The 19,389-nt window shown below is 34.5% G+C and overlaps 1 protein-coding gene across 1 annotated transcript in view; it reads right to left on the bottom strand.

Annotated features, from left to right (window-relative positions):
* Window positions 1-1,362: 1,362 nt before the first annotated feature.
* Window positions 1,363-19,389, bottom strand: part of MEI4 (meiotic double-stranded break formation protein 4) — a 256,106-nt gene continuing 238,079 nt past the window's right edge. The window contains 1 exon segment of the mRNA XM_051997294.1: window positions 1,363-2,053. Within this exon segment, the coding sequence (XP_051853254.1) occupies window positions 1,769-2,053 (285 nt within the window). The 3' untranslated portion in view covers window positions 1,363-1,768.

Below are 19,389 nucleotides of genomic sequence, written 5' to 3'. Positions count from 1 at the left end.
CTTGCCAAAGCTGAATTGCTAAACATTTATTTATTCATTTTGCCTCTTTACCTCTCATATTCAAAATGCAAATTTAGATCCGTGAAGCTTTCTCCATCACTCATTTAATAATGTCAAATGCTGGAAGTTAGAGTATTAAAAGGCCACAAAACTTTTAATGGAAGTTAAATTTGCATACCAAACAAACAAGAGTACAAAATTAATAAAAACAGAATGTTTTTCACATATTATGTTCTAATTTAAGCCAACTCCTCATGCCTTTTTCTCTAATCTCAGCATAGTGTAGTATATTTGGTAACTGGGCATAGGATATAGGAGATCTGTGTCCAAATTTTATCTTAGACATTAATAGTATGCTCATGATTTCATTACTTAATTTCTTCCAATTTGCAAAGGAATGAGATATGGTGTGTAGAAGGGTTATCAATGTTCCTTTTACATGAATTTCATCTATATCTTTGTTCAACAGTGACATTTAGGATAAAAGGATGTTGGAATGAATGGATTATAAGCATACTAGAACACAAAGCCCTTAGGAATAATGAGACCTTGCTCATGTAGTTATGTTATAAGCAACCAACATCTGTCTTTATCAACTCTACTGCATTCCCACCCCCTATCCTAGTCTTTCTGCCAGATGGTCAGAATCACTTGTATTTAATTAGTATGCCTCAAGTGAGGGATATTTAAAATAGGGTCTAAGCTTACTAGAAATAATTAAAATTAGGAAAACATTTCATTATTCAGATATTATTAAATTACCTAGTGTATATATATATATATATATATATATATATTTTTTTTTTTTAACTTGATAGACATGTTATCTTCATATAGATGGAGTTAACATCTACTGATCCTAAAATAATCAGAGACTACTCACTGACTTATGAAAAATTATCACCCAGGCTTAAAAAGGAGTGGATATTTACTGTCCTGTAAATATCTAATATGGTGATAGGCATTCTGGGAGATGTTCAAGAAATACTTCCTGGTGAGACATTTGAAAATTGAAATAAAGTCAATGGGAGCGTGCCAATGGTAGAATCAACAAATTTAATAACTAGACAACATAATTCTGAACAGAAGTTTTAGAATTTGTTACATAGTCTTAAAATGGCTTAATTAAGTCTACATGAACTGCTTGAAAAAACAATTATAGAAATATGATAATTTTCTACTTTCAGCAACAAATAAAAAAGAAATATCTCAATATCTCTGTAGACCAAAAACCATTTCAGCATCAAATGCATACCTAGATAGTTTTTGGAATAATGTTATTATGATATACAATAATGGAATTGAAATTATGAGATGAAAAAATGTATATATTATATATAAAATTACTTCAATGGCCTCTTGTCTCAAAACTATTGTTTAAGAAAAACTGTAAATTATTTTTGTATTTCAATTAGATCATGTTACAGGGAAGTCTCTTTAAAGACTATTCTATTTGTATAATATAGATATAAATAAACCAAATGATTCCATAGGAAAGAGACAAAAATGATAATATAATTAATATAATCTGAGTATTGATATATTTCCGAGAGAAGGAGGCAGGGTGAAGAAGAGTGCGCTTACCATAAATTAGCTTTGTAACAGAAGGCCAACACAACTTCCATATTCTATTATAGACAATTTTTAAGCTAAGTGGATAAGCCAAATGAATAATTTTATTGCCAAATCCATTTTATGTTTTCAACACTGAGTCTTTAAAAATAATTCTTCTGAAAATGTTCCAGGCACAAATATTCCAAACACACCTTTAATATGTTTGAGAATAGGGAGGTGAATTATTTTCAACAGTTCTTATTTGAGCTGAGTTCAAAAGAATACCCACTCTCCATATGTACAAAGTAAACAGAGGAAATTCATCTGAGAGATGGAGAATAGTTTGATCAAGTTGATCAAGAAACTTTCTGGTTTCCTGTTCTTCTGGACTTATACTTGGCAGAAGATTGTCTTCTGTTCTGTCTTGAAGTATCTGTTCTAGAACCCAGCAGAGAGAGAAAATGTTCTCATAGCGTACCACGTCATATCCAGATTGGACCTACAAAGAAAAACATAATCTTGGTGAAAATATTGTAGTAGCCAAATTTCAAAAACTCCAATGTTTTCAAACAAAAAAAAAACACTTTGTTGTTTGACTACCTTCTCTATACCTCATAATTTGCTAGGTGAGAGCAAGAAAAAAATAGACAGTTTCTTGATTCAGGTATCTTATAATTTTAGGGTTCTTTTTTGCATAATTCATTATAAGATATCATTTTCCTCATTTGCTATTAGATGCCTAACAATTTATTCCCATACTATTTTTTTTTTGGGGGGGGTGGTTACAGGAGGTTGAAAATGACAGTCAAATAATTATACTTAAGTATACCAATGCAAAATAAAATAAACACTGTAGGGTAAGATAATTTGAAGTAGATTTAGGTGATGTACTTTTCCTTGTGTGAGTTAAGGTTTGCCTAAATGACTTTGATTTGTGTTCATATCTATGGAAGTTGGGAGGGGGCTTGACTTCTCATGGATTTAAAATGAAGATTATGATTGAACATGTAATGTATTATTAAATATTTTACTCGATGTTTTTGTTATCTGGGAATACTGGCTGCAAATGCAGTAAGGCCATGCAAGGTAAAAAGCAGGTAACTAAAGGCACAAATCTATTGATATCTATGTAATGGCAGAAAATGGTTTTATCATCTTTATTTATAAAGAGGGGTCTCTGGTCTATTCAATCTATCAATTTAACAGCACATAAACAGAACATTTCTTTTCCCATCCCAGAGGAATGTATACTGTTGAAGTAAGAATATATAAGAATATTTTGAACACAAATATAAACAGAAAGCCAAAAAATGTCAGTACCTTTCCTTACAGATCTGCAAAAGAAAAGTGCTTCTTATAGAACAGCTTGAGGTTGGTAGGATATTATTTTCATTTTACAAATGAGGAAACTAGAGCTCCCAGAGGTTTTATGTTATGGAATATAAACACACATTTTCCTTTGCAAAGTCCAGGGATCTTTCTATTATAACACATTACTGATGTGGAGAATCCCGATGCTATCCTGATTTGGGGGGAAGGGGAGACCATGAGGTGAACACTTGAGAACTCCTTGAACTCTCCCCTGAGAAAGACCTGCCCCAGGGAATCAAGATAAATGGTTTCATTCTGTTTAACTTGATGGGGTTAATTGAGTCCAGGACCATTCCTACTTAGCCTGAGTTGGAGATCTAGATTTCTATCAACCTCTATTGAGTTGAAGATTAGTCCACGGACACTCATTCAATTGGAAAATTTCTATTCAATTTACGAAGATTTTGGTCTGATTTCAACTCAAACTGCACCCAGCCCCTAGCTAAAGTTTCAAATTATAAAAAGGAGTGACTTGGGGCATTTTCTTGCAGAGGGCCAAAAGCAGTTATCACACCAAGGAACCTCTTTCTTTCCTTAATATAGCTGCGACCCTCTGCCTGCTGAGAAGTCATTCTCTTTTCAGTGTTAACCTCTCTTTATCTCTTTCACCTATTTCCCTAACAGTACCATATCCCTCTTTACTTCTCTGTCCAGATTTCTCTACTAGGGGATTTCTCTGCTTGGAACTTTGTCTCTCTCTCTGCCAGGACTCCTCTGTTAGACTTTTACTTTTCTGTCAGGACCTTACTAATGAGGAAGTCAGTCTTCCTAGCAAAGGCTGACTTCTCAGTGCCAATAAATTTCTTTTTGCCAGTCTAACTTTTCGAGTTCATAAATTCTTTTACGAAGGCCAACCAGACGGGGTTCCCACAACTGTCTGCCCTGCACCAAACCTCATCATTACCAAGTACAAGGTTTTAAACTACTAGAAACTAGTAATGACAGTTTACAAAAACTAAAGCCAACTGCTTGCCATGGGCCTTAATTCAGACTCTTAAGATATGTCAAATATTTTAAAAATTCTTCAAGAGTAGTATGATATAGTGTTTAGAAATGGATTCAAAGACAGGAAGAATTCTGTTCCAACTTCAGTTTAAGTAACTTAATGGTTCTGTCACCTTGGTTCAGCTATTTAATCTCTCAGTGCCCCAGGCAATTCCCTCAATCCATCATTTGCAAAGAAGGTCACAATTTGCATTGCATAAGTTCCTAACCCAGAGAATCCAGCAATAATGAGATCCCAGATCTAATAACACATATCAAAACACACCCAAACACATGTACACACACCCAAACACACACACACATACACACACACACACACACACACACAGAGACAACTGAATAGAAAATAGAAAATATATGGAATATCCTGAATACCACAACACACATTTATTTTACATTTAAATTTTTTATTTGTGGCTTTTGTTTTGGTCATTTAATTTTAGAATATAATCCTATCTCCTACCCTGTTAGCCTTCTCTTGGAACAACAACAAAAAAATTAAAAAGAAGATAAAGAAAAGCAAAAGCAGTTCAACAAAACTAACATACCAATCATATCTAACAATATATGTTAATGCCCCAGACCAAAAGTTCCCCACTTTTTCAAAGAAAGATTTAACTTGCTTTTTTTCCATCTTTTTTGAGGATAAGCTTACTACCACATATTTTTAAGCAAATATAATCTAACTGATCTTAGAGAGATTTTATGAACCTATTGCAAATTCTTGGTTCAGAAGATAAAAGAAATATGCTTATGTTTAAAAATAAATCAGACTGATGCAATAGGAACTGTTTGCCCCTGATCTTTGGAAGGGGGGTGGATCTGGATTGGAAAAACCCTAAAACTCAACCCCTTTAGACCATTGGGGGCATCCCCATCCTCCTACTTGATTACCAGAGAAAACTCCCACAATAATCCCACCTATAGTTCATTTGCAGATCTTGACCTGGGGCATAATTACCACCCATTATTGATTAGACCTTCAAATCATCTGGAGATTTCTCCCTGCCCCTGGGCCATAGAAGGCTAAATAAAAATCAAGGCTGTTTACCCAAATCTTTGCTAATTCCTAATCAGGAACTAGCTCACTGAGGGAACTTCTCAGTGTAATAAACTCATTTTGCCAAAAACATGGCTTAGAGATTGGGAGTTTGAATTCTTTTGCAAAAACCTGGGACTCCATTGCTATTAGGGTGTCTCTCACCCTTTATTTCTCACATCTCAAAAAGATGACAGGCTAATCCAACATTTCATTCATCTTGAAAATAAGACTATGGCATTGATATTTTTATTTTCTACAGAATATTACTCTAGGAAAAAATAATACTAGAGAACTTCATTTTCATTTTTATACTTGTAAGGTTTGCTAAATCTTTCTGATGAGTTCTTGGTAACTAGGTGGGGTTTGCAGAGGAAGCCTGAAGTACTGACAGGATTGTGATGCTTCCTGAGGCAGGCAGTGAAGGACACTGATGGGATCACCTCAGGTGGGGGTCTTTGGAAAACCCCACTTATCCAACTGGAAAGCCAAATGATAATATCAAACTCCCAAGGTAAAATTTTCCCTATAAATGTGCCCCTATCCCAGCCATCTTTGCTGAATCCCTTTTAAGATTAGCCTGCTATGTCATTCTATCTCATGGTGCCTTTCTTATCACCTCCCATTGCCTCATGGTGTCTTTCTCTTTGTTATAACTAACTAACTCTTTTAGGGTGCTAAACTCCTCTATGGATTTAGCCTGCAAGTCAATGGCATACTCCTACCTCATGATGAATATTCCCTTTCTACTGGTTAATTGTGAGTTCCACTTGGGAACTTGTCTTTTCTCTTGTTAATTGTTAAAAATCCCCTTTCCTTGCTAACTACCATAATGTTGGAAAAACTGGGGTAAAATAGAGATTAGAGAGTTTTTAATATTTTATTTGAGAGGAACAGATTGTGCTGGAGGCATGTTGCCCCAGGACTGATGTGTTAAAGCATTCAGCAGGGAATGTATAAATAAATATATATATATATATATATATACACACAAATGTATATACATACATTTGGCTCCAGATTAATGGGGTAGACTGAGGCAGGGGCAGAGTCAGAGTACTGAGAGCAGAATGGAGTATCAATCTGGTTCTGACAGGATGGGGGGAGGCATTGGATATTCTGATAAGTTGGGATCAAGAAGAACAATGACAGAATGGGGGAGGCACGGGACATTCTCATAAGTAGGGAAGGTCTGGGGTCATGATATCTAAGATAGAAGGTCTTTCTCCTTATCTGGATTAAATATTTACAATTTATAATCTTCTGGTAGCCAACCCTAAATTATATTAGTTCTAATGATTAGGAGGGAAGGGTGGTGTTGCAACCAGGGGTATTGAGACAGAGCAATGAAGGGAAACTGAGGCAGGACAATTATAAGGGAACTATGGCACAACACTATATGCTCTCCTGAATCTGTTTCCTATTTACTACCCCTGGTGTCTATTTTATATCCCCTTTAACCTCTTCTCATAAATAAAGATATCTTTAGGCAAGGAGACTGCCACTGTGAATTCTTCACATGTGCCTTGTACCTTGTATTTATTTCAAACTAGGAACTGCTACAACAACCTCATCATTTCTATTATTTATGTTCCATGATATAGAATGGTAAAATTTGATTTGGGTCAAATGTTCCAATGGGTCTGGGATTTGGTCATTGAATTCTTCTTGAAGGTAACAATCTATCCAGCTCTACTCTTTTTATAACCTCTTCTCAAAAAGGTTAAGGAAAAGAAATATACTTTATTACAGAGGGAACTGATGATGTAAATGATAGATCACTAGACTTGTTGTGTAGCTCTAAAACTTAACTAGTTATGTGACTTAGGGCAAGTCATTTAAGCTTCAATTTCTTCTATAGAAGGAGGCTAATAATAGCTCCTTCTTCAAAGTATTATTATGAGGATCAAATGAGATTACATATGTGAAGCACTGTGCAAACTTCAAAGCTTATTAATTTTTCTTGACATTTTGAGGATATCAGTGGATTGGGGCTATCCACTGGTTAGTTCTCTTTTGACTTAAGACTGGCACATCATCTTTTTGCTCACATTTTGCACTGATGACTTGCATTATTCCTCTTCTTTTTCATAATTTCTTGTTTATATGATGTACCCTAAACTAGCTTAAATTTAGCTAAGCCTTGTTAAAAGGCGCCCATCCTATTCTTTTCAGTTTTCCCAGACTCTTTTGTTTGTAGAGAATGATGAGAGGAAAAATTCTTAATTAGCCTCCATTGTTTCAAACTTCTCTGGCACTGCTTTGATTAGCATATCTTTAGACAGGTCTGTGACCTAGTTAGTCAGGTGGATTCTACTCAGCTCCTCCTAGATCCTGCCTTTACCAACCCAAACTCCTTCCTAGTTTTTTGCCTTCTTCCATAGATGCTGCCTCTGCTCCTCTGAAATTTTAAATGTTTGTATGCCCCAAAATATAAATTGCTCATTCAGTATGACTGCTCTCTGTGTCATATCTGCTTGAAGCTATTCATGTTAAATAAATAGCAAGCCTTTATAACTTGTGATTGATGCCTAAACATATTGACTCTGTTATCATATTTTAATAATATTCTTTTACAATTATGCCTTCCCAAATCTATTGTTCTCTCAAAGCTATTTCTATTTACCACTTCTGGGGCCTATTTTACCACTTCAAATGTATTATAACTTGTTCTTTACCTATCATCCATCTCCTTATTGCCTACTGGGTGAGAAAATTTCAGTTATTTGGGATCTTTATGTTTCAATACTTGGACACTGGTGGAAAAAACTGTATTAGGAAACTTGACAACTCCTTTGTTATGGATTATTTCTGTGAAATGTGGTAGAAGGTGTGATTGGTTATTGAATGAGCTGAATGAGTCAACCTGAGGACCAATCTTGGGACTTGCAAGGATCATTGAGGGATGACAACCACACTGACCTCACAAGCTGTGATAGATTTGAAGGATCTGTTATTTCATCTATCTGGATCCTTCTTTCACTGAAACAGATACAAATTCTCCTGTGACTTTGGTCAATTGTTTTCATGAATTCCTATGAAAAATATTCTTAGATGTCAGATTCACACACTGTCAGAGGGTCATTGGCTATTAATCACTACTTATTAGTCACTTATTGAAGAGAGTGCAGACCAAGGATAGATGCCATTGCAATTAAGTCCTTGAAATATAATCAACATTCTTTGAATGAAGCCATTCTTTTTAAGATTATTATAATATTAAAGGTTACATGGAATCCATAGCTGACGCTGAGCAAAATCTGGAAGAAGTGAAGCTTGTGATTGGTCCCTACTTCTCTCTGCCTCCAGAAAGGCATTCTTATTTTGTCTTTTCTATACTCTCCCTCTGCTTCCCAAGTCTGTCAATATCCAGAGCAGTAGGCTTCCTAGGAACCCCAATATGAGATCCTTTCTGGAATTGTTCTACTGACCTTGTTCTGGTCCTCTTCCATCAACACAGATCTATTCTTCTCTCATACATACTCTTTTACCTTAGAATGCCAACCTTTATCAGACAGCCTGATAAGCTAATTTATTTAGTTCAATGCTATTAATAGCTTAATGGCTACATTTATACTTTAACAAAGGCTTAAGTTTAGGAAGTGATGAATATAGCATTACTTGAAGCATCTGGTGGCAGACAAGTGGAGCACACTTGGGATGCTTCCGAAAGCTCTCAGTAGTGCTTGGCATGTCTCTTTGTTAATGTAACAACATTCACAACCTTCAAATGGCTCCTGTTGAAATAGACTCCCCAAATTCTCTGGTACTGTTTTTAATACTTCTTTTCTCTAAGAACCTATCTTATATCAGTGATTTAATTATCTGTCCATTCATCCTAGAGGCCTAAAATGCTGCCTGAGAAGGTCAATGAGTGGAAATGAGGGAGGCAGGGGGGACTAGATATTGTTTCAACTTATTAACTGTGAGAATTGTAAAACATTGGCTCTGGAAATTAAATGACCTCAAATCTGGCTCAGATTTGCAAACTGACTAGACATGTTATTGCTGGCAAACCACTTAATCTCAATGAGTCTCTGTTGTCTCACCCATAAAATGAAGATGATTGTATTAGATCTTTCCACTTCCTTTCAACTCTAATATCCTCTAACTATAGTTGTTGTTGTCCTTTGTTCTCAAAGAGGACCAAAATAACATCACTACAACTGTAAAACCCTCCAATGGAAGTGTGTAATCTCTTACCTTTTAAATCTTTTTACAAGATTTCTATTGTAATTTCTATTTCTTTAAAATGGTCTGGATCTAATCTTACGTAAATAACCTGTCAATTTTCTTAAACCTATGTATCGTTCTTAGTTGTCTCAGTTTCAAATGAAAATAATAAGATGAAAAGATTTTTGAAATTTGGTAGTTTGAGATTTGTATTGGAAAATTTTAAATTTCAATATGCAATATTTCATTAAGCCCACCTATGTAATAACTTGTCTTAATGTTTCATAAACAACTTCCAAGCATTATCCTTAAACTTGGGCCTTAAAATCTCCTCAGAAATTAAAATAATACCAAAAGTCAAAGGATCACAGATTTACATACTGATGCAAGATTTAAACCCAGCTCTTTTTTTTTTTTTTTTAAACTTTAAACACAGTGCCACAGTGACATGCTGTCTGGACTAGGTACTTATTAAAATATACATTTAGTAAGTCAATGACTGTTAATCCCAATTGTTTCCATAAACAAGAAAAGTCATGTTTATTTTATTCTATATTAAATATAATTGAATGCATGATTTTTCCAACATAAGGCTGGAAAAACTATGCTGTCATAGGAGAAAACATTATTGATTGAAAAGATATGGCGTGCAAAAATGTTTATACCAGCTCTTTTTGAAGTAGCAAGTGTTATCAAAAGACCCCATGGAACTCAGTAGGGTTGGGGGAGTAAACTTAGGAAGAGCTGCCATTGCTCACTGCTTACCCAGTTGCAAGCTGGTCAAGGACTAGTGTTACACCCAATGCTCTTTTAGAGTGAGAAAAGAATACTTTAATTCTTTAATTCATTAGAAGTGGATGTGCTTCCTGTCCAGACACACACTGAATACCGAAGGCAGATCAAAATCTATACTTTTGGTTCAGGTCCATCAAGGCTCAGAGTGGGTAGATTTAGTCAGAGTTTATTACCACTGGTGGGCTTTACGAACCAAATCACGATTAGGTCAGATTTATAGTCCTTGTTATGTGTCCATTCCCTATGGCAAAATGCTTCTGTCCTGTCATTGACTCCAGCCAGTTTGGGCCGATTTAAGCCTGTGGCCCTTTGTCAGGAATTTTGTTTTCTAGATAATTCCTTGACTTATCCGGTGATTGGTTGGAGATGTCTTAACAAGATATTTTACCCTCCCTTTATCCTGTTTTGACAAACTTTGTGGCAAATTTAACTTCTCACATAAGGAACTGGAAATTGAATAGATGCCAATCAGCTAGGTAATGGCTGAATAAATTATGGTATATTAATGTAATGAAATATTATTGTTCTATAAGAAATGATTAGCAGGATTATTTCAGAAAAGCCTAGAGAGATTTACATGAACTAATGTCAAGTGAAATGAGCAGAAGCAAGACAATATTGTACACAGCAACAAAAAGATTATGTGATGATCAACTTTGATAGACTTGTTTTTTTTTTTTTTTTTTTTTTTCAAAAATGAAGTGATTCAAGGCAATTGATTTGAGATGGAAAGTGTCATCTGTTAGGATTCTTACAAGGTATTAAGTCAGTGGAATTGATAGAGACAATAATTATCTAATTTAGCATGGTTCAGTATGATTGATCTGATCTTACAAGGAGATGTTATGGGCCAGAAATTGAAACAAGGTACTAAGGGAAATTGAGGAGACAGTGTTTAAATCTAGTTTAGAATTGATTTAATCCTACAATAAATAATGGTTTCCTAGCAATATGATGTATACTCAGGGTGGGGCATATAAGGAGGAGCTGTCAGGGTCAGGAAGGAGAAGTCCACCAGAAGCTCTTGGAGGAGGAGACAGATTCATTCCATCTTCTACCTTTGTGCTAGCTGGAGGCTGAAGCTGGCAGAGGCAAAAGAGCTCTTAGAATCAAGGAGAGGGATAACCTCTAGGAAAGCTAACCAGGCCCAAGGAAGGAGACAAGACTAGGAAAGAGATAATAAAGGATTTGGACTTTAACTCCTGGCTGCATTTGGGGTATTTACTGAAGTGAAACTAAGGCTGCCTCCAGAAGTGCCCCCTGCAAGAAACCTGCTCCCAGAGAAGATTATTCTTTCGAGAAGAACATTATAATCATCCACATCCAGAAAGAGCTCTTCAGAGACTGAATATAGATCAAAGCATAGTATTTTCACCTTTTTTGGTTGTTATTGTTGTTGTTTATTTGTTTGTTTTTCTTTTCTCATGTCTTTTTCTGCTTTTGACCTGATTTTTCTTGTGCAGCATGAAAAATCTGGAAATATGTTTAGAAATAATGCAAATGTTTAACCTATTATCAAATTGCTTGGTGTTTTGGAGAGGGAGATGGGGGAAAGATAGAAAGAAAAAATTGGAATACAAAATTTTGCAAAAATAAATGTTGAAAAATATCTTTGCATGTATTTAAAAAATACTATAAAAATTTTAAAATTCTGATGATAAATTGAAAAAAAGATGGGTCATATAGCAAGAATGAGAAATAATTGATGGACATTTTTTCAATCTTCATTGTTCTCCCTATAAAATCAGGAAAATGAAAGATAGATGCCCACCAAACAGGGTGGATACTCTCTCAAATAGATATGTAGTCAAATTTATGGACAAAGAAAGTTAAGCACTGATCAAGCATGCACAGAAGAGGTAAGATATTTATCTTTAGAGATAATATTCACATCAATTGGATTCCATATCTACTGGAATATTGGAGTTAGGATGAGAAAGCAATTCAGGATCCAGGACTTGCATTATTTGGGTCATTATCTGATATTGCTTTTAGAGCATCTAATTAAGAATTTATATAACATGTGGTGACTACAGGCTTCATATAAAGGAAAACCTTTTACATTTACACAGGAAATAAAGTACATGAATGAGAATATAAAATTAGGCAAATGGCCTGCATATAAGTAGTAAGACATTTTCTGAACAAATATATTGCTTCACAAGAAATTTAAACATAATTTCACATTTAACAAAAATATTGCTGTAAAAGCAAAATCTTGGAAGAAGAAAATATAATGCTGCAGAGAAGAAAAACAAGTCACAAAAATACCATCAAATAGCTTAAGTATTAAATGAGAATTTTTCTTATTTTCTTCTATTCCTTTACACTGACTATCACAGTGTTTTCTATTCTGAATTTTACTGAACAGAGAAACATTGAGAAAATCAATCTTTATATTAGAAGTCTCTAAAAAATTATTCACTACAATATTTTCAAGTAAAAAAGTTTATACTAGAACTCTCACATTTCATGCCATGTATCAAGATTGCACAAAGGACTTGAAGTGAACTTTATTTGCATTTAGCTGTGTGTCAGTTTTTTAGTTGAAAGGGCCTTTGTAGCAAGGATGGAGCCAAGATGGTGGAATGAAGCTGGAATGGAAAACCAGCTCTGCCGGTTTCTCTGGAAAACCACATGAAACCAAGCTTCTGAACAGTCTGATGGAATGAAACCTCTCTCCAGCTCAAGACAGACTGAAAAAACTTCAAGAACATCAGTCTCATTGGGGTGAAAAGGGTATTTTTGTGACTTGTTTTTCTTCTCTGCAGCATTATATTTTCTTCTTCCAAGATTTTGCTTTTACAGCAATATTTTTGTTAAATGTGAAATTATGTTTAAATTTCTTGTGAAGCAATATATTTGTTCAGAAAATGTCTTACTACTTATATGCAGGCCATTTGCCTAATTTTATATTCTCATTCATGTACTTTATTTCCTGTGTAAATGTAAAAGGTTTTCCTTTATATGAAGCCTGTAGTCACCACATGTTATATAAATTCTTAGTTAGATGCTCTAAAAGCAATATCAGATAATGACCCAAATAATGCAAGTCCTGGATCCTGAATTACTTTCTCATCCTAACTCCAATATTCCAGTAGATATGGGATCCAATTGATGTGAATATTATCTCTAAAGATAAATATCTTACCTTTTCTGTGCATGCTTGATCAGTGCTTGACTTTCTTTGTCCATAAATTTGACTACATGTCTATTTGAGAGAGTATCCACCCTGTTTGGTGGGCATCTATCTTTCATTTTCCTGATTTTATAGGGAGAACAATGAAGATTGAAAAAATGTCCATCAATTATTTCTCATTCTTGCTATATGGCCCATCTTTTTTTCAATTTATCATCAGAATTTTAAAATTTTTATAGTATTTTTTTAAATACATGCAAAGATATTTTTCAACATTTATCTTTGCAAAATTTTGTATTCCAATTTTTTCTTTCTATCTTTCCCCCATCTCCCTCTCCAAAACACCAAGCAATTTGATAATAGGTTAAACATTTGCATTACTTCTAAACATATTTCCAGATTTTTCATGCTGCACAAGAAAAATCAGGTCAAAAGCAGAAAAAGACATGAGAAAAGAAATAAAAACAAACAAATAAACAACAACAATAACAACCAAAAAAGGTGAAAATACTATGCTTTGATCTATATTCAGTCTCTGAAGAGCTCTTTCTGGATGTGGATGATTATAATGTTCTTCTCGAAAGAATAATCTTCTCTGGGAGCAGGTTTCTTGCAGGGGGCGCTTCTGGAGGCAGCCTTAGTTTCACTTCAGTAAATACCCCAAATGCAGCCAGGAGTTAAAGGCAAATCCTTTATTATCTCTTTCCTAGTCTTGTCTCCTTCCTTGGGCCTGGTTAGCTTTCCTAGAGGTTATCCCTCTCCTTGATTCTAAGAGCTCTTTTGCCTCTGCCAGCTTCAGCCTCCAGCTAGCACAAAGGTAGAAGATGGAATGAATCTGTCTCCTCCTCCAAGAGCTTCTGGTGGGCTTCTCCTTCCTGACCCTGACAGCTCCTCCTTATATGCCCCACCCTGAGTATACATCATATTGCTAGGAAACCATTATTTGTTGTAGGATTAAATCAATTCTAAACTAGATTTAAACACTGTCTCCTCAATTTCCCTTAGTACCTTGTTTCAATTTCTGGCCCATAACATCTCCTTGTAAGATCAGATCAATCATACTGAATCATGCTAAATTAGATAATTATTGTCTCTATCAATTCCACTGACTTAATACCTTGTAAGAATCCTAACAGATGACACTTTCCATCTCAAATCAATTGCCTTGAATCACTTCATTTTTGAAAAAAAGTAGGAGGAGAAAGGGGAAAGAAAAGGAAGGGCTGAAAAGAAGGGAGAGCAGAAACACTAGGGAAAAAAGGTAAGAGAAGGGGGAGGGTGATAGAAGATAAGGTAAGTGGGATGGGATAAAAAAACAAAACACTGCTATATACAAAAAAGAAAACAGGATGGAGGGAAATACAGAACTGGTCATCATAACTGTGAATGTGAATGGGATGAACACTCTTATAAAATGAAAGCAAATAGTGGAGTGGATTAAGAAATAGAGCTGTAGAATATGTTGTTTAAAAGAAACACATTTGACACAAAGAGACACATACAAATCAAAGGTAAAAGATTGGAGTGGACTTAATTATGCTTCAGGTAAAGTAAAAAAAAAAAAAAAGAAGTTGTAACCATTCTGATCTCAGATAAAGCAAAAGTAAAAATAGATCCAATTAAAAGAGATAAGGAAGAAAACTACATATTGATAAAGAGTACTATAAACAATGAAGTAGTAATCATATTAAATATATATTCACCAAGTGGTAGAGTATATCAATTCCAAGAGAAGATATTAAACCAGTTACATGGAGAAATAGATAGCATCTCTATATTAGTTGGGGAGATCAATCTTCCCCTCTAAGAATCAGACAAATCTAATCAAAATATAAACAAGAAAGAAACTAGGGAGATTAATAGAATCCTGGAAAACTTAGATATGATAGACCTCTGGAGAAAACTTAATAGGGACAAAAAAGAATACACCTTTTTTTTTGTCAGTATATGGCACCTCCACAAAAATTGACCATGTATTATGACATAAAAACCTCACAATCAAATGCAGAAAGACAGAAATAGTAAATGCTTTACTTTCAGACCGTGATGCAATAAAATGGCCAGGGAAAGAGAGATTATTTAGTTTCCAATTGGTTTTTACTCTAATTCTAAAGAATAAGAGGGTCAAACAACAAATCACAGAAACAATGCATAATTTCATCCAAGAGAATGACAATAGTAAGACAACATACCAAAACCTATGGGGTGCAGTCAAAGCAATTCTTAGGGGTAATTTTATATAAAATAGAGAAAGAGGAGATCAATGAATTGAGCATGCAACTAAAAAAGCTAAAAAGAGGACAAATTAATTCCCCCCAATTAAATGCCAAATTAGAAATTCTGAAACTCAAAGAAGAGATTAATAAACTGAAACTAAGAAAACTATTGAACTAATTAATAAAACTTAAGAGCTGGTTTTATGAAAAAGCCAACAAAATAGATAAAATTTTGGTTAATTTTATTAGAAACAATAAAGAATAAATTACCAATATCCGAAATGAAAAGAGTGAAACAATGAAAATAATGTCAGAAAATCAAGATAGAACAACATTTCACATCCCATAGCAAAATAGGTATATAATATGGGCATAAAGTGTGATACTGTAAACAAATCAGAAGAGCAAGAGATTATTTACATATCAAATCTTTGAAAAAAGGGAATTATTTATGACCAAAGAAGAACTAGAGAACATTATCAAAGGCAAAATGGACAACTTTGATTACATTAAATTAAAAAGCTTTTGCATAAACAAAACCAATAGAAACAAGATTAAAAGGAAAGTACAAAAAGTTGGTGAAAAAAAGTTTATAGCTAATGTTTCTGATAAAAGTTTTATCTCTAAAATATATAATGAGTTGTATTAAATTTATAAGAATACAAGTCATTCCCCAGTTGATAAATGGTCAGAGGATATGAACAGACAATTTTCAGATGATGAAATTCAAGCCATACATAGTCATATGAAAAAATTCTCCAAATCACAATTGATTAGAGAAATACAAATTAAAACAATTCTGAGGTAACCCCCTTGTAATGTCCAGAATAGCTCTTTTATCAGCCCAATCCTGAGGATCAGTGGGGGAATGAAGGAGGCAGGAGAACCAGCATGTGCCTGGTCAAAGATGGAGTCTAGCATCTGAAGTCTGGAGCCTTAAATCTTCTCTGTGTCTGTGGCTGAGAGCTGTGGCTGAAAGAGCATTTCCAGTTGTCCCAGCCCTTAAACATTTCAGTACAATTACATCACTACACCACACTGAGTGCAGGCAATCTTTACATCACCATAGAGAACCATTATCTCACGTTGAATAGGTTCTTAACTATAAGCACCATGCCAACTTAGATTTAAGTACATTTTTTCCCTTTCAGAGTTCAGGCTCTCTACACCCCTCATACCTCTCAGATTGGCTAAATTGATAAGAAAAGATAATGATAAATGTTGGGAGGGGATGTGGAAAAATTGGGAAACGAATTCATTGTTGGTGAAGTTGTGAAATGATCCAACCATTCTGGAGAACAATCTGAAACTATACCTAAAGGGCTATAAAACTGCATATTCTTTGATCCAGCAGTAGAGACTTGAGACTGTATCCCAAGAAAATCATAAAGGAAGAAAAAGGATCCACATGTGCAAAAAATGTTTGTAGCAACTCTTTTTGTGGAAAAACAAACAAACAAACAAACAAACAAACAAACAAAAGAACAAAATTGATTTGGCATTGGAGGAACCACTCCTTTTGCTTCCACATTTACCATGGGCATGTGTCCAGTTAGATAGTTCTTCAAGGTTGAGGAGCTACTGATACCTTATGCAAATTGAAATCAAAGTCAACATTTGGAAATATAGCTCCCTCCCCAATTAACTTTTAAGTATGGTTTCAGAAGAGGGGGGGAAAAACAAGCAAACAAAACCAGTTAATCTAAATAATACTAGATTTATCACAGACATAGAAAATTCTCTTCAACAGACTCCAGTATTAAAAAAAAAAAATCCTTCACTGAAGCCTTAAATCTACTGTGACCTTGTGATCAATCAATTTAAATGAACTTTTAAAAGGCTTTTGATTTATAATTGAGAATTGCTTAACAGTAAATGTTAGAGTATCTCAAATAAAGAGGGAGCTTACTCAATACAAAAGCAGGAGCTTCCATCTTGAGGACCCAAAGGGAATGATTCTAACAGCAGGCATCTTTTTCATTTTTAAAATATGAGAAGTACTGAAGAATGAGTATTAAATAGTAAAGGAAGCTCTGTTTTGATGGGAAATAGATCAATATTTCAAGTTTTTTCTAGAGAAATGCAAGTCTATAAGTTTATTCTATCCAAAGTATATCCTTCTACTCCAATAACAATTAAGAATAACAGGAGACTTTTAAGCTAAAATCAGACTTGAAGAAAGTTTGGCCTGAGTAAATTTAAATTAGAAAACATAATTTAAAAATTCTCAAATATCTATGTAAATAAAATGAAAAATTAGTGAGCCAACAATCATGTATTAAGCTCTTATTATATGGCAGACACTATGTCAAGCACTAGAAATACAGAGAAAACATAAAATATTCCCTACACTCAAGAATCCTATATTTTAACAAAACTTGTGTGTGTGTGTGTGTGTGTGTGTGTGTGTGTGTGTGTATGAGGATGGGAATGACTATGATAATAACTGGTGATTTATAAGGTATATTTAGAGTAGAGGAAAGGTAATTTTGTAGAGAAAGACACTAACACCTAGGCTAGAGGTGTATGGAGATCAGGAAAAGTTTCTTTCAGTAAGTGGCATTTGAGTTGTTACTTGAAGGAATTAAAAGAAGCTAAGAAAGGAGATAACTAAGACAGAGGAAGAAACTGAGAAACGGAGGGCATTCCAGTCAAGGTGAGTAGACATTGCAAAGGTGTGGAGATGGGAGGTAGAATATGCTGGGTAAAGGCACAGTAAGTTTGACTGGATCACTGAATATAGAGAATGAAATAAAAATCTGAAAAGATTGAGAAAATAATAAAGGGACAGGTTGTGATGAGCTCCGATTGTCAGAGGACTTTATATTTTATTTTGATTATAAAAGAGAACCAGCAGCTTATTTTTTAAAAGATGACAATGTATAGCTCTATAATATAATCACTTTGGCATATGAATGGATAATGGACTGGAGTTGGGGAAAGACATGAGAAAGACATTAGAAATGTCCAAAAGGCAGCTGGTGAAGTAAGACTATGTCAGGACTAACTAAAGTTGGATATATTGGTGTTCTGGAAAATATCTGCAAAGGGATGATAACTGAATCTGATGACATTGCTGAGAGAATATATGTATGCACACACACATACTTTGCTTCATTTGTTTTTCTTTTTATCTATATGAATATTATTTATCAATATCCTTTCATATGATGCAGTCACCATTAATGTCATGATGTTTCTTATTATTTGTACATATATACATGTATAGACACATATGCTAGTTTATACAATTTGTACAATGTGTGTGTGTGTGTGTGTGTGTGTGTGTGTGCACATATATAAATAATAAGAGGGCCCAGGACAGAACACTTTAGGAGATATTCATGGAGAATAAACATGGTATGGACAAAGATCCAGTAGGGGATACTGATGAGAAGTATTCATATAGATAAATAAAGAAACAAAGTAAACATTACACAAGGCTAGAGAGAAGAAGTATCTAGGAGAAGAAGACATTAAAAAGCTTCAGAGGTAAAGAAATTGAGCCTTGAAAGTGGCCATACAATTTCCCAACAAAATGAACAGTGATGACTTGGGGAGGGCTATTTCAGACTACTGAGTATTAAGAAGTGTTCAGTATCTGTTAATTAGCAGCCATTTCCAGGTCTGATTACTCATTCCCTTCTTTTAGTGTCCTCCCTAAACCCCAAACAGGAGAGCAAGTACTACAAGGAAAAGAGTAAGCCAAGATGGCTATTTGGGATGGGGTACAAAAGATTTAACTAATTAAATCACCTTCATCATATAATTAAGGCAAAGCAGAAGAAAAAAAGAAATCATAGTTATGAGGGGAAGACACGTATTTGAAATGAGACATACCAGAAGCCCAAATAGTCAGTGGGGGTGAAATCAGCAAGAAATATTTCTTGTTAGAATATTGAAATAAAGATTATTGAATATACCATCCAAACCTGCTCAGGCAAGCAGAAGCCAAAAGACAAATTTCCTGGAGCAGTATCAATGAATGAATGGGCAATGAATGCCCAGCCAAGCAAAAGCCAGAGGCTGGAAATAAAATTGCCTAGGGGATGCTCAGCAAAAATTCATATTAATTTGCCAAGGATAGCATGAAATGC

This window comes from Antechinus flavipes, chromosome 4 (assembly GCF_016432865.1).
Source record: "Antechinus flavipes isolate AdamAnt ecotype Samford, QLD, Australia chromosome 4, AdamAnt_v2, whole genome shotgun sequence".
In the NCBI taxonomy this organism is placed as follows: domain Eukaryota; kingdom Metazoa; phylum Chordata; class Mammalia; order Dasyuromorphia; family Dasyuridae; genus Antechinus; species Antechinus flavipes.
The sequence above is the reverse complement of the archived record's forward strand: the minus strand, read 5'-3'. Positions and strand labels throughout refer to the sequence as shown.